Source organism: Notolepis coatsorum, assembly GCF_963971535.1.
Source record: "Notolepis coatsorum genome assembly, chromosome: 16".
NCBI lineage: Eukaryota > Metazoa > Chordata > Actinopteri > Aulopiformes > Paralepididae > Notolepis > Notolepis coatsorum.
This window is the reverse complement of record NC_140180.1, coordinates 17,572,273-17,589,250: the sequence shown is the minus strand read 5'-3', so window position 1 is coordinate 17,589,250 and position 16,978 is coordinate 17,572,273. Positions and strand designations below refer to the sequence as shown.

The following is a 16,978-nucleotide window of genomic DNA, read 5'->3' as shown; positions in this document are numbered from 1 at the left end:
AAGCCTGTATATTTCACATTCTAAATAATACATTTTACCACACAGCTTATGATTTACACTGCTTACTTTTACACTGTACTATAATTGTATTGCCTATACTTACGTCTTCTACTATTACTATGCCCATACCTGTATCTCCCCTCCCCCATGCTGCTATGATGCCTGAATTTCCCCCAAGGGGATTAATAAAGGAATCTTATTTTAATGATTTAATTACATGTCAAAACAGGTTTATAAGCAGATATAGACTGTGCTTATATTTAAAAATGCCATATCAAATAGGATACGCAATACTCGCTACTGAATGTGTAATTACGTTGCAAAGATGGTTTCTCAACTTTAGTTAAGAGCAAATGGGCAATAGTGTGTCCTGCTCGAGTCTCATTTGTTCCAAACAAAGACGGCTAAAATATCTGCCCCTATGGGACTCTCTCTCTCTCTCTCTTCTCTTCTCTTCTCTTCTCTTCTCTTCTCTTCTCCTCTCCTCTCTCTCTCTCTCCCCCCCTCTCCACAGCATCAGCTGTTTGTTTTTACCGCCAAAGCCCAAGATTAACTGACAGAATTATCTGCAAATGGACCGCAGAGCGCACTAGCCAGACCTACTGTATCTCCACACTGAGTTTTAAGCACTGTGCCAGCACACACACTGTGACCAGAGTATAGATAGCTTTAGCTTTCTGGAGACGAATACACCCTCTCTAACAGTGATGTTGATGTGTGTATGGAGAGAGAGAAGCATTAAGCAAGTCCTGTTTCACAATCTCTCTGCTCTCAGAAGGAAGTTATTATTGTCATAGCCTATGCCTGTGATTTTAACTCTGGTAAAAGATAATTTAATTTTTAAATGGTAGGTTGCAATTTCTATTCCATTTCCATTCAAATCCCAAAAGGGCCTATGGCAATATTTTTTATTTTCATTTAAATGGTGACATTATATTATATACGTTATTTATAGGCTCATTCTTCCAATTGGTGGTGTAGTGGTAACACTGCAACCTCACAGCTAGAAGATCGTGGATTCGATTCCCACTTGGGGACCAGGTTGCCGTCTTGCCAGTTACCCAGGGCCGTTCTGTGTGGAGTTTGCATGTTCTCCACGTGCTTGCAAGGGTTTCCCCTCCCGATAAGATAAACCCAATGGAAAAACATGCACAACAGATCGCTAACGCTGTTGCGTCCACTTGGATTGGTCCCCGGGTGCGGGGGGGAGGACGACGGGATGGGAAGTGCAGAGAACATTTAGTCAGCGACTCAGTGCATGCGTGTGTTCCTGTGGGTCGCCCATCGCATGTGTGCATGTGTGTTAATCTGATGACAAATAAAGACTCATACTTATTCAGTTTTTATCAGTTTTAAATATGCCACAAACAAGATGGTGGTGTATGGGTAATAGCTTCAGCTTTGACATGTTACGAAACATGCGTTTGGGGAGTTGGGGAGCCGTGGGGGGGACAAATGTTTTCAGGGGTGCCTTAGTAAAACCACATCGATACACCAAGTCATAAATCAGGGTGTCGTCTGCAGGTTTCAACAGGTTCAATTTAAGACTCTTTTAATACCAGTAAAATCTAATACCAATTTCATGACCAAACCATAAACATAGCGACACTAAACTGACAGCTGCACTTGCGCGCCAATTTAAATTATTGTGCATTTCATACAAGCCAGATGCACCAGGCTCCCCCAAAAATGTTTAATACAAAAATATTTAAATCTCCCGACAGCCAGGCTGCCCCACAAAAAATTGTATACCTGTGCAAATGGAATTTAGGACTTTAAGATTTTTGAACACCCCGCAGATACCCTGTAAATCCTCAAAGAAACACAGAAGACGTTCAGCAAGCTTGCCTGTTCATCTTCCCGGTGACGTCGATGTCGTTCATGAAGCACTCGATGTTGAGCGGCAGGTCGGAGGCGTTGGCGCTCATCAGCTTCTTCAGCTTCTCGCACTCCTGGTAGAGTCGGACCAGAGCCCGGGGCTTGGTCTTCACGTCCAGCTTGTACTTCTTGGCGAACTCCTCGCAGAAGTGCCTGACCAGCATCTCGTCAAAGTCCTTCCCTCCCAACTCTGGGTCGCATGCTGTGGCAAGGATCTGAGAGAGGGAGAAGAGGGGCAGAGGCATGTACAGGGGAAGGAGGGTACTTCATTTATTATTATTATTTGGATATTATTTGGCAACATGCTCAAGGGTTTTCTGAGTTTTGATAATGTGCTATGTAGGTATACAGAATATGAAGGTGTACCGTTGTGAATCCATGCAGTTATGGATTTTTAACAATACGGTCGTAGAAAGGAATATACATACTGTATATTTTTATGTTAATCAAAAAATAATCTCATTGCAGCAGTTTAGGAAAAGTTAAAGAAAATGGACCATTTTAAATACAATAACACCATGACAATTGTAGATTGAAGATGTAAAAACTAAGACAATTATCAATATATTGGCCAACCTTAGCGTGATGAGTTGCCCGAGGAGCTGGCCTGTTGGGTGCACTCCATGGGCACGTGACAGGCAAGTTCCTCAAGATAAGTCATTACGGGGCGGCCGGGTAGTGCAGCGGACTAAGCGTCTGCCTACCACCACAGAGACAGTGGGATCGAATCCAGCTGTGGTGCTTCCGGGTTGGCCGACCGTCCATACTAACACAATTGGCGGTGTTAGCGGGTGGGGAAACCCGGCGAGGGTGGGTACTGGTCGTTGTAAACAGCGACTCCTACAGTTCGGTCGGGGCGCCTGCACAGCGAGGGAAGGATCTGGAGGGAGGTAGTGTGACCTTCCACACCTTACACTCTCCCAGTGAGAGTCCGCGCTGCCAGGTGAAAAAAAGCGGTGGGCTGGCTACACATGTGTCGGAGGAAGCATGTGATAGTCTCCGCCCTCCCGGACCGACGGTAGGGGGTACAGTGCGCAACGACCAGGAAGGGGATTGGGAATTGGCATAACGACTACCATTGGGAGGGGAGAAAAACGGAAAAAGAAGGGGGAAAAGATAATAAAAAATAAAATAAAAAAAGAGAAGTCATTACGTAAGGTTAAGCTAGCCCTGCTCACTCTCAACGCACCTTGAGTTTGCCCTTATTGAAGGCACACACTGAGGTCTGGTATCCAGCATGGCCCAAATCTACGAACACCACAGTCCTGGGCTTCTCCTCGGGAGCGGGTAGGTCCTGTTTGTAGATCCCGTACGCCAGCGCCACTATGAAGAGGATTATAAAGCAAGTCAATCATTAGCTTTTATTTACTAGGTGACTAGTAAAAGGAATCAGGTGTGTAGGTGTTACCCGGTGTTCAGGCTCATGCTTTGTTTTTATAGAAATAAAACACATTTAGTTTATTGTCATATATCAGTGCCCACATTCATCAAATGAAAAGAAAATACCTAATTTGTAAAATACTAAGCGTGTTATCAATACTTTTATACAACATTATAAACTGACATAGCAAAGCTATCTTTAGGTCTGTGCAGCAGTCACACAGCACAAGTGTAGTTTTCACTTTTAGAGTAGATTTAACTTCATATGGAGAGAAAAAAGACACAACAGGTTACACAACGATGGCCAAACCCGGTGTAACAGATGCCTCTAGCATGTTACATTAAATTAATTTGATTAAGTAATTGTATATTTAATACTAGGGTATCCATGGTAACTGTGCAGCTATAAAAGCCCATCACAGGGGGAACAAGTCAGACCGTGCTTGTATCCCCCAGGTGAGTGTGTGACTGTTAAATCAAAACCTTTCTATGTGTACTGATCCATCTGTAACTAACAGAAGTGTCTTGTGATTTGTGTAATAATTATTAATAATGTAATAATTTACATTTAGTCATTTAGCTGACGCTTTTATCCAAAGCGACTTACAAGTTCTGTATGACAAGTCATCAGGAAGGGCACAACTCTATCAGCTGAGTAACAATGTTCATCAAAGTGTTGCATGCTACAGTGTAGGTTAGTTTATTAGGACAAGTGCATGACGACAGTAAGGTTAGTTAGGGTTAGATTTATAATAAAAAAAAAAAAAAAATTATTTCAGATAATGGTTGAAGAAGTGAGTCTTTAGTCGACAGCGAAAGATTGGACAGGTTTCGGCTGTCCTAACTGGGGTGGGTAGTTCATTCCACCATTGTGGGGCAAGGACTGAGAATAGGTGACTTCTCTTTGATGACCCTCCCGGAGCTTGGATAGGTCTGAGGCGGCCAGAAGATACAGAGCGTAGGGGTCTTCAGGGTGTGTAGTTAGAGACCATTGACCGGAGGTAGGCGGGAGCGGTTCCCTTTGCCGCACGGTATGCTAAGTCGAGGGCCTTGAAGCGGATTCGTGCAGCAATGGGGAGCCAGTGCAGGTCCCTAAGAAGTGGGGTGACATGGGCCGACTTCGGTAGGTTTGAGATCAGGCGGGCCGCTCCGTTCTGAATGAGTTGAAGAGGCTTGGTGGCAGTGGCCGGGAGGCCAGCGAGCAGTGCATTGCAGTAGTCGAGGCGGGAGATGACTGTTGATTGGACGAGGAGTTGGGTGGCTTCTTTTGTCAGGAAGGGGCGGATCCTTCTGACGTTGCTCAGGAAGAATCTGCAGGTTCTGGTTGTCGCTGCGATGTGAGCAGAGAAGTTCAACTGGTCGTCGAGGACAACACCAAGGTTCTTGGCGGTCGGGACACGGTCACAGCTGCATTCTCGACTGTGATGGAAAGGTCGGTCAGGGGGGAGGATTTGGCCGGCAGGTGGAGCAATTCTGTTTTGTCAATGTTAGATCATTATATATATAATTAACGTTAGTCAGTTAACGGTTATTTCATTCGGTTACAGAAATCATTCATTGGTATTGTACGTTTCCTTTGATTATTAATTTATGTTATAATGAATAGTTGTAACAAGACCGGGCTTGCATCACCCAGATCCCTTGTAAGCTATAAACACATCAGTGAATCTACATCGGAAAATGGACGTAGACGGACAGACACAGTGGAGCATAACATTAAATATCAAAGTAATCGCTCTACAGATAGTGTCATTTCGTAAAATGTCCGGTGTCACCGGTAATACCGGCTTTGTTGAGAGTTTATTAATTAATTAATTATTGTCTATAGTACTCATTACCTTAAATTCTTAAGCTTAGCATTGTATTGTATTTTATTCATATTACTTTTTATCGTGTCTGTTTATTATCTATTCTATTTTATTATTTGTATTTTTGCACAATCAAGGCGGGCATGGCCACCTTCATTTCCCTACATGTCTCGTGTATGTATGTGACAAATAAATCTCTTGAATCAAGGCACTTGACTTGAAGTCAAAAAAAGATTAAAATGCCTTCAGTACAGAACATGATCAATAAACTAAGTCTCACGCGGTTTGGCATCTTGCCTTCATGTTACAAACCTGCAGTTGTCTCGTTCATGAGCCTCAAGCAGTTGAGCCCGGCGATCTGTGCTGCGTCCACTACAGATCTCCTCTCTGCATCAGTGTAGTAGCATGGAACCTGGTGAAGAGGAAACAGGTCTTACTCTTAGTCTCATCTTCTTAGATCATTTCAAAACAAGCATTTAATTTATTTAACCATTTTGCTTGACCGAGGGAGGATTTGCTGAGCAAGTATGCTCTTGTTCAGCGATGCCCTGCCGCATACTCAATAAAGTTAGACACACGGGAGACGCCTGGTTCAACCACAAGGTCCTCTACGATTTGCCAATGAGCAGCTTTGCTCCCAGATTCCCCTGCACAAGCCTGCTTCCAAAGATAGTAGATAAGAAAAGAGAACGCATTCAAAGCATTACAACTATGGCGCTATCATTAACGCTGCTGGGCAAGTCTCAAAGAAGCTGGATCTACAAGTCAGAAAAGCCTTGATTTTTTGTCAAAATGTTCAGAACACCTTTAACTTGTAAGGAAAGTTCTTGTAGGGGGGGGCAGTAAGCACACCAATGCCGTGCTTTGTGTAGGGACAAGCACACCAGTCAGGTGGCTGAAGAAATTCGGCATGGGGCCCCAGATCCTACGGTTTTCTACAGAGACACAACCGAGAGCATCCTCACTGGATGCATCACCTCAAGCTCTGACCTCAACGCGCAAAGCTCTACAGAGGGTTGGGCCAACAACCCAGAACATCTGTGGTTGCGAGCGTCCTGCAAAGCCTGCAGGATTATTATGGACCCCAGCCACAAAAATCTAACTATTTCAGCCGTTGCCATCCAGCAAACGGTAGCGCAGCCTCAAGGCCCGGACTCCAGGACAGTGTTTTCCCCCAGGCAGTCAGACTCATGAACAAATAACACTAGAGGCTGGCTACCGGCCTGTGACTGGAGTAATACAGTGCCATTTTATCACCGTCTCTGCTACTGATTTGGACACACTACTATCTTGCACACACTAAACCCATGCAGTGTTTGTTAATTAAAGGACTTTCATTAATTGGTGGTACTTTATCACCAATTCTACTGCCACTTTGCAACACACCTGCACTGTGATTATTACATTGTGATTATTATATTGTAAATTAATGCTATTTTTGTTATGATTGCTATGCTATTGCTTCTTTTTTGTACTACTTTAGACTTTTAGAGGAGCCAAGAACAAAGGAAGAAAAACTAGGCAAATCACACCAAAACAATCTGGCAGGATAGAATACATTTTTTTAGTGATCTGCCCCTTTAAATGACAACCGTGGCCAACGAGCTGGGCCATTATGTCATATTGTATGGCAGAACACACCACGACAGTACTATGAATAGGATAATGTGTGATACTCACAGACACCACGCAGTCAGCCACAGGTTTCTTCAGAGCAAACTCTGCAGTCTCCTTCAGCTTGGTGAGCAGCATGGCAGTGACCTGCTCTATGCTGAACACCTTCTCCTCCTCCATGTACATGACCTTCACACAGTAAAGACAAACACATCAGAGTGGAGTCCCTCAGACCAAGAACCACATATCTCCCTTTTAACCCTTTCACTACCACACTACCAAATGGTTAACCCTTTCACTGCGACAATACAGAAGATTAACCCGTTAAAATGTGCCGGAAGGTCTGGACTCTTACATATCTCTATGTGATTTATCAAGAAATATCTACAGCAAGAATTTTGGGTCTAAATGAATCCAAAATGACATTGTGGTTAGAAGTGGTGGAGAATAAAAGATAGCATATAATGGTAGTGTCTGGTTAGGAACAAGTTATAATGGTTGGATTATCCAATGGGGGGTCCGGGAGGGGGGGGGTTCGAGCTGGAGCATATGTATGTAGGTTTTTAGATAACAGGTATTAGGGGTATATCCTGTATAAGACATTTGACTAAATGGTCATTTCATTGGATATGCACTGTGAATTAATGCTTGTATATCTTATTGTGTGTTGTCATGTTTGTTTATATGTCTGTTTAAAAAAAAAAAAAAAATTAACCCGTTCACTGCCACACAACAAATGGTTAACCCTTTCACAACCACACTACAGAAGGTTAACCCTTTCACTACCACACTACAGACGGTGTGGTAGTGAAAGGTTAACCTTCTGTGGTATGGTAGTGAAAGGGTTAAGTTCAGACTTCTAAAGAATGGCATGTTAAGAGCGTTGTGTACACTAGGCTTTGCCGTGGTAGTCTGTGTTTCTCAGTGTTAAGGCATCCACGAGTACATTACTTGCCGAGCGCCCGCACCAGTGTACGAGTTCTTTATTTTATAGAAATAAAACCCATTTAATACATTTTCGCATTTCAGTGCCCACATTCATTGAATAAAAAAAATTATTTGTAAAATACTAAGCACGTTATCAATACTTGGTCAGACAACATTATAAACTGAAAATGCCTGATCCGTCTACACGCACAGCAGAGCCGCAGCACAGAGCAGGTTTCACTTCATGTGACCGAGAGAGGAAGAAGGCTCGTCTAGACCAGTGGTTCTCAACTGGTCTAGCCTCGGGACCCAACATTTTCCTTAGTCATTAAGTCGCGACCCAACATTTTCAACCACTATGATTTATGTAAAAGAAAAAATATTTGCAGTAATACGCAATCTTTCAAAACATGAAATAAACACAAAAAAGTGCAACAAAAGTGCAACTATTGCTAAAAACCCAATGAAATAAAAGAATAATAAATAATATATGGTTCTTAGCAGATTTCTTAGCTTAACATAACAGACCTAAATTTGGGGGAACTAATGGGATAACTGAGTTTGCAACAAAAGTGCAACTAGGGCTAAAACCCAATGAAATAAAATAATAATAAATAATATGCTTCTTAGCAGATTTCTTAGCTTAACATAACAGACCTAAGTTTGGGGGAACTAATGGGATAACTGGGGTTGCAACAAAAGTGCAACTAGGGCTAAAAACCCAATGAAATTAAATAATAATAATAAATAATTATGCTTCTTAGCAGATTTCTCAGCTTAACATAACAGACCTACGTTTGGGGGAACTAATGGGATAACTGGGGTTGCAACAAAAGTGCAACTAAGGGCTAAAAACACAATGAAATAAAATAATAATAATAATAATAAATTATATATCCTTCTTAGCAGACTTCTTAGCTTAACATGCAGGGAACTAATGGGATAACTGGGGTGAGTCTCAAAGTCTGGGGTGATGGTAGACAAAGCAACTCTGAGGTCATGCTCAATGTCCAATCTGTTCCTCCGCTTTGTCTTCAGCTGGACCAGAGCTGAGAAGCCACTTTCACAAAGATAGGTAGTGGAAGAAAAAAAAGTATAAAAAAAAAAAAAAAAAAAAAAAAAAAAAAAAAACACGTTTTACTTTTTTTTTTTACACGCACATCCGCGACCCACTCAAAATGGCCCCGCGACCCACTTTTGGGTCGCGACCCACCAGTTGAGAAACACTGGTCTAGACGACACGACGGCGGAGGAGGATTTGGCAATATTTCGGGATGACTAGGCCTGCCGCGATAAGCAATAAATCGATTAATTGCTGCGATAATTAAAATGAATGCAATGATTTTGACGGGCGCGATTAATTGCTATTTGCGCGTTTGTTTTAATGAGGCGGAACCAGTGCCCCTTGCAGTCTCTCTCCGTGTGGGTTGGCCGCTGGCGTTACTACAGAGCACAGCACGGGAGCTCCGTGGGGCAGTAGCAACGCCACACATAGCTTAACTACATTTCTCAATAGTGTTGCTCCTTTTAACCAAGTAGCGTTATTTGTAGTGTAACGTTAGAATAACACAGAATAACGTTAATACAATTACATGCATCATTGTTTACAATGAACGGGTGGGGCTAGTCAAAGCACTGGAGACGGGGACAAGTTAAACATGAATTAATTTATTATAACGGGTCGTTTTCGAGTCGTGCTGCAGTGCCTACGCACCACAGCTATTCTATTATATACTGCTTTGACGCTTCCTCCTCATCGTTGATTGCCTGTAGTAGCTGCATCTAACGTTAGTAGCTAACGTTAAAACTAAAAAACACAACCGGACGAGACAAGTTGTCGGCTAGGATAATCACAACAATACTTCCGGTCCGGTCGGTGGGCTTCAAAATAAAAGTCTTAAACCGGAAAAGACGGAGCGGTGGGCTTCAAAATAAAAGTTTTGGAAAATAAATTTCTCAAAAAAATTCTCTAACCGGTCGCAATAATATCGCTTATCGCGATATTTTCGGGGGCAATTAATCGCCCAGCAAAATGTGTTATCGTGGCAGGCCTAGGGATGACAGACCCGTCCAGACCAGTAACAGTGTGTTTGCACGATGCACTGAATTTAAGAGGGACAGTGAGCATTTGTGTTGTTCAAAGTAAGGGGAAGATCTAAAGATCTATGGCTGCAGGTACACTGATCCATCAATGAATGGATTGAAAATGTATGGAAGGCATTACTGTCCGTTGATTTATTTTTTTAAATTAGAACCCAACGTCAACTCTGTCCCAACAAACAGATACTCCTTGTAAATTAATTAAACAGATGTAGGCGGACAGATACAGCAGAGCAATGTAACCGCATAACATTTAATATCAAGGTAATCGACCTACATATATTGAGCGTCGTTTTGTAAAATACCCGGCGTCACCGGTAATACATGTTTATTAACCATGGGAACATGTCCTCATCGTGGGATCCCTAGTGTGGAGGTGTGCATTTCATTGCTCTGCTGGGCTGAAATTGCCTAATTATGGGCAACAGACAAATCAATAGTATACATACGGACAGACATAGCAGATCAATGTAGCCGCATAACTAAGATCTAAAGATCTAAATAAGCGATCTACAGATATTGAGCGCCATCTTCTAAAATGTACGGTAACACCAGTGTTGTCATGAGTTTATTAAAATGTCCTCACCATGACATTCCTTGCGATATATCACATTCACACACTCATTGTTGAACACAGTAGAGGTCGAGAACTTCCTCGTGATATATCACATTCACACACGCATTGTTGCACAGTAGAGGTTGAGAACTTCCTTGTGATATATCACATTCACACACTCATTGTTGCACAGTAGAGGTTGAGAACTTCCTCGTGATATATCACATTCACACTCATTGTTGAACACAGTAGAGGTTGAACTTCCTCCTTGTGATCTGATCTGGCAAGCCAGATTTGCTTACTGCACTGGCAGATTATTTAACATGTTTAAAAACACATATTTGCTTAAAACTGTTTTTTTTCTTCTTTTTGTCAGACTTTTCTTTTTTCAGTTGAGAGTTCCCTCTCCTGATTGAATAAAGTGTTTTCCGTTTACTGCAGTGCAGAGGAACTGGCAGACCCATGTTGCTGACCCAACACTCTGTATCAGTGATGACTGGCAGAATGTAGAGCTATTATTTTAACATGTATATCACTTCTTTTAACAAATAAATACCACTTACAGCACCTTTAAGGTAAAGAGATGACTTGCATTGGAAAGCGGTCACATAGGCATAGCACAAAATAAATAACACAATATATTTAACTTCCCGTGGATCTAACATAAATGCAATGTGCCATGGCAATTGGCCGGCAACTCAAACTAATCTCAAAAATCAATCTCAATATTATTATTTTACGTGAATGCAGTTGTTGATGTTTCACATTCATCTCTTACCTTGATGCCAGTTGTCCCTGTGGGCATTTGTGCAAGATCAAACACCAGGTTGGATTTCACACGCTGGATATACGGGTCTGAAATTGCTCTGCCATGAAATCTTTTGAACCCTTGGACAGTGTTCTTGCAGTTTGAGACGACCTGTTGTACAAAAATAGAAGAGATTAAATCATTTTGTATAATATTATGCAAAAAAATATCAGTTTTAAATAGATAACTTATAGGTTCATTTGAAATCGTCCCCTCCACTCAAAAACATGTTTTTCCTACAGGCATGAAGATATGAGGGGGGAGCATTCATACCTGTAGATCAGCGGTTCTCAAACTACGGGTCGTGACCCAAAGTGGGGTCATTACAGTGGCAACTAAAAAAAATTCCTGAGAAAAGCCGACCCAACTCAGATCGAGTTTTCCACCTGGCAGCTGTGTGTATTTGCCATGTATCGCCCTACATCAACGGAGGCCGACACACAGTATTCCAATACACATCTCACTACATCCTGCGCATGTAATCGCAGGGGCCGAATCTGGTTTTTGGTGAGTCAATGTGTACTCGGTTTTTGGTGATCTGCACTGTCTTGTAACTAAAGCACTTCCAGGGGGGGTACTTTCCAGGCAGTGTGTTCCAAATGCTGGCAAAAAAATTGTGGAATATTTAGCGACACCAGCACTACTAAAACGAAACAAGACAAGTAAATTACAGCGGCACTTGGAAACTAGACATGCTGAATTAAAAAAAATGGAACCGCTAGCTCTTTCAGAAAGAAAATAATATTTTAGAGCAGAGAAAACTGTGCTGAAAATGGTCAAATGCTTGTTTATTATTATTATCTAGCAGTCATCTTTGACAGACTCAATGCTTTGAATCTGGGACTACAAGGTCGCGACACAGACCTGTTTGGACTGACGGCTCAAATGGGAGAGCTGGATTCAACTCTGTTTGTGTGGCACTCCAGGATAATCAGTGGATATTTTGGGGTATTAAGCTTGATGGCTTTTTGGAGTTTACGTCTTGTTTTTTTATATTCTTGAAAAGCGCATGGAACGCATTCTTTTCTTTTTTATGTTCTGGCAACATATTTTGGCTAAATATGCCTCGTTTATAAATGTGTATACAGAAACAATTACGTTGCTTTTGTTGAATATTCATTAATTTAATTTGATAAGTGTTGTAATTTCATTTTCTAATAAATATGCATGGTCAAGTTCAACGTGTGCTTTTATTTTGATATTCCTTATTTCCACGTTGAATTTACGTGATACATTAACACATTGGGCGCTGGGCATTGTGCCCATCATTATACCCAGTCTGCCAGCACTGTAAGCCTATGGAGATGTTTACCTTCTTTGCAGGGCTATAACTTTTTATATATTATAGCTATATTGACATTACTATGGCCCATTCAACATCGATTATCTATTCGAAAGCGATCCAAATGCACTCGAGTGTTTGTCTGGACCCACGAAACAAGATATGATTGCCGGAGGGATTTCATTGATGCACCGATCGCCACTTCCGGTTTGACGCGAGTGTAACTCGCCCGACCATCCACCAGGCGGCGGTATTGAGGCGTTGCAATCTCAGACAGGGTGCCGCTGCAGTCCGGAGGGAGGCTGGATGAATTATGAATGCCATGGCGAAAAAATTAAATATTGATCCCAAAAAACGTTGTTGGCGTGCAACGCATGGCGGGCAATAATGATTTACACCGTTTATGGCGCACAATGTGTTAAGTGTGGGGTCGCCAAAAAAATCTAAAATAAAATGTGTAGGGATGCTGCCATTTCCAGCATAACCATACAAAACTAATTGTTATTCAATATACAACATGTGTGGAGGGCAGTGGTGCGTTCCTGAAATCAACTGGGATTGCACTCGCTATTTGCATATCAATAGCGCCGGTCGTCAGGTGTGTTAAATACGACCAGCGCTATTGATATGCAAATAGCGAGTACTTATCTGGGCTTGCACGTAGTGCACCCCCGTCCCATGAAGAACGCATGCCTGGTGGAGGGGATTTTTTTTTCTAAGTGTTATTTCTAGCACATATCCAGCTCACTCTAGTTTGCCTTAGTTTCTGCTGAACTACTATGGTTAACCCTGTTCACCAAATTACATCTTTTGACAACAATGGCAGGTGCTGGTCCCCTGAAACCAGCACCATCAAGCCTAATTTAATTGAATCTGGAACTTGTTAATCAGAAAATCAGTGATGATGCCCAGCCTTAAGCCTAATGTGTTGCTAACCTGTGGCTAGAGTAATGGGCGTGTAACACTTTCTCATGCAGAATGGGTTAACTTACCGATTCCAAAAGGATTGTCATACCAGTATCAGAATTAGGTTTATTGCCAATGCCAAATATGTCAAACATACAACTAATTTGGCTTGATGTGTGCACAGAGAAAGAGGACAATGACACCACAACTAGAATAAAAGAGAATATAGAAATACAAATATTAATTGAGAATTAAAATGTTTAAAAATAATAATAGGTGACGAGTAAAATTGTGCTGGTACGTGTTTTAGGTATTATATCATACAAATGTAGTGGGATGGAAGGTCAAAAATAGAATCAGAGAAGTGTCAGAATAGAACTACCATATATGATGTTGTTCCCGTGCACACAATGTACATCCACACATAATGTACATCCACCATGAAGGCATCCAAGGCGTCGGTGCTCGTGATCTATACAGGCATGAAGGTTCATCTTGCCTTTTCCGCACAACTTCCCACGATGAATACATACCTGGCTTTTTGCAGCAGCACCGATCGATCGATTCCGGGGCCCAAAAGACACACATGATCTGTATGGAAACACAAATATGGGAGAGAGTGTTTGGGTGCCCTGATGATAAGACAAAATATCAAGGAAAACACTGCTGTTTTCAGAGCAGGGGTGACATAGCCGGGGAGGACAAGTGATGCCAAGCCAACGAACAAGTCCATTTTGACAGAATCCGGCCTCCTCCTCCCATCATCATCATGCGCTCATTTCACACTTGCATTGAATTAGAAATTCGTGAAAAGGCAACCGCCAGTGACTTAGCAAAGCTGGGTCGTATGATCGTGGTCTTATTATCGGCCTCTATAGAGACCAACCCGAAGTGGTGCTGATGGTCATTGCGATATTTACTTTGCAATGCAATTCATTTGACAAGTCACAATGGCTTCGCTAGCTCGTAGCTAGCAGCTCTTAGCTAGCATTAGCATTAGCGTCAACATTCACGTGCTGCTTACTGTACGGGTTGAAGGAGTAGGGTATATCTGCAGAGCGCCTCAAACAGAGTACAAGTCACGAAGCCCCGCCCAGACGTTGGGCTTGCGGCTCTGCAGATATCCCCTATTGGGTTGAAGTCCCTGATGGAACGCGTTAGCACGCGAGCTAACTAGCTAGCTGGCTGCTAACAAGCGAGAATTAATAGCTTCACGCCTTAAAAAATCTTGTGTTGTGTGTAGTAGGCCACAGCCTGAATCCTGTGTATGTCATACAATAATAAATAAGCAATAAGACACACAAGACTAAATGAAATAAATAAGCAGTTTTCACTCACGGTGTACATCGGTCGCTGTATTCATTGGCGACGGTTTCTATCCCTCCGGCTCGAGCTACCGCTACATAGCAGTTGAGATAGCCGACGTCAAATCCGACCACAGACATCTTCACGGATTGTGTGTTTTATTTAGCCTTAAATGGGACACAGTACAATAATACAGAACACAAAAATAATAACTAATATCTTGAGAGAAGCTGCGAGTTCCGTCTTCTTATTCCGTGGTTATTATGCCACCCTTGTTCCATGAAGCTGTAACGTTATGTGTAGCAGCGTGTTCTTCTGAAGCCGGTTGATATGATGATGAGCTTTGAGCTGCTGCTTCCAACCGAGAATCTTCCACAGCTTCCACCGTTTCCGGCCGGTTGATTTCAACATAAAAGTCCCATACAAGGGTATATTTTGTGGCAACTTATTTTATTTTATACTGTTTTTATTATTATTCTTATTTTAAATTGTTGTTATTGTTGCTGCTGTTGTTGTCATGTGAAGTCCTGTCTATTATTGTTGTTTATTATTGTTATTACTGTATTGTGTGGTCTTGTTATGAAAAAAGAAAAGCAATACAAATATTTGATAGTTTTTTTTTTAAGTCCCATACTTCAATAGCTTGAACACAGCTATTTATTTCAAAAGCAATGTACAACCATTGTGAGTGTATATACGCATGATTTATTATAATAATAGTAAATGTATGGCTTTGCCAAAGCAAAGGCAAAACCCAACAAGAGCAAACGTGTTAAGTACACAGGGAATTCTCCTTGTTATCGATCTGTGTGCAATAAATAAGGTGCAGACCAAAACGGGATGGTTATTTTCAGAACCAATGCAATCCATTTCAGATGAGTAATTACCCCGTTATAACCGGAACTGGATTTAAGTACAGTGATCTAATTACATTGTTATTTTTGGATTATTTTGCCTCTTCAAATGTATATAGGTAAATAGACAATTAATTTACACAGTAATTGTAATGTTTTGTTTATACAACCATATTTCATGATGTGTTCAATGTTTTATTTCTATATTTTTAGAATGAATGCACAATTTAACATTATGTCTTGTTAAAAAGGTAATCGCCAATTTATAATAATTTATTTCCCCAGTAACTAATGTATTGAGTTACCAAATATTCTGTAATTGCATTACATGCCAATTGTTAATCCCTCCGCAAAAAAACTGTAAATAACACACTGCCATTAATTTCAGAAATCAACAAGTCTTCTCATCTTAACACTTTGAGTGCCAGCCACGGCATAATTCATTATTTCATGCCAACCGTTCAGTGCCAGAAACGAGCTGCCGTTTTTTTAATAGTTATTTATTTTATTAGCGATTTCCATTCATATTTCATCAATCTAGCCTCACGTTACCAGTGGGGATCTGTCTGAACTCGAACAGGGAAAATACCGCCCCCTATCGTCTCTCCGGATGGTACTGCACCCCATTGGATTGAATGAAACACATGGAGAAAAAAAAGTCCTGCTTCCACATTTTACTTGTCAGACAAGTAACCGGAGACGATCGAAGTCATTGCAGAGCCGCAGAACAGCGGAGAATGTGTGTTTCCAGTACCCAGCGTTGGATCAATAAACGCGATCGATATTTGGAATGGCGTTCAGGAATTGGAATAATCTTTTTGGAGAACATCTGATCTGAGGTAAGGAATCTATTTTACCAGTCTTGGGATAATCAGAGCTATTTTCACCTATATATCAGCGTGTGCCATATGTGCCATATGTGTGTGTGTGCGATCAGGAAATAAGATAATGGATTTTTCAGCCGCTTCTATAGCGTGCATAAGTACACATATACTATCGATAATCTAGCGTTTATTTGAAAACGATTCATAAATAGGCCGAAAAATGACAATGTGTTTTGTGTATTCCAGTGTGCAGTAAAGGGCGATTATCACAGAATCTTCTGAAATCTTCTGGAAGTTTCAAGAAACGAGCGTTTAATAAAAAAAAAAAAAAAAAAAAAAAAAAAAAAAAATTGTATAAAACGGAAATGAACGGATTAAAAAACAATCCGTTTCGACAATGTTGACTGCAAACAAGTCATTGATAAGCGCCATATTAGACACAGCCATAATTTAAGATATAGTTTATGCGATCGCAAATATGAGAGCTCTATCATTGAAGTGGTGGTGGCATTCAACAGGGTAAATAGGACACGGAGGCCGGCACTCAAAGTGTTAAGAGCTCATTACCTCTGAGAAAAGCTGCATGAAGTAAGCCATGCAAAACCAATCAGCACCAGACTTTCCAGGGCTGTAGTTGAATTAAAAAATGTCTCAACAAATAACGTGTTTAAAAAAAAATAAAAAATGCTTTCGTTTAGGGATGCTCGATATTGGCTTTTTTACCGATACCGATATT

The 16,978-nt window shown here is 41.3% G+C and overlaps 1 protein-coding gene across 1 annotated transcript in view; it reads right to left on the bottom strand.

The window, feature by feature from the left end:
* hspa4b (heat shock protein 4b) overlaps positions 1 to 14,884 on the bottom strand; it is a 32,275-nt gene extending 17,391 nt beyond the window's left edge. The window contains exons 1-7 of the mRNA XM_084331555.1: positions 14,598 to 14,884; positions 13,793 to 13,850; positions 11,042 to 11,182; positions 6,747 to 6,869; positions 5,379 to 5,478; positions 3,068 to 3,201; positions 1,849 to 2,093 (exon numbers count right to left, since the gene is read on the bottom strand). Of these exons, the coding sequence (XP_084187681.1) occupies positions 1,849 to 2,093; positions 3,068 to 3,201; positions 5,379 to 5,478; positions 6,747 to 6,869; positions 11,042 to 11,182; positions 13,793 to 13,850; positions 14,598 to 14,704 (908 nt within the window). The 5' untranslated portion in view covers positions 14,705 to 14,884. The remainder of the gene's footprint in view (positions 1 to 1,848; positions 2,094 to 3,067; positions 3,202 to 5,378; positions 5,479 to 6,746; positions 6,870 to 11,041; positions 11,183 to 13,792; positions 13,851 to 14,597) is intronic.
* Between the last annotated feature and the right edge of the window lie 2,094 nt (positions 14,885 to 16,978).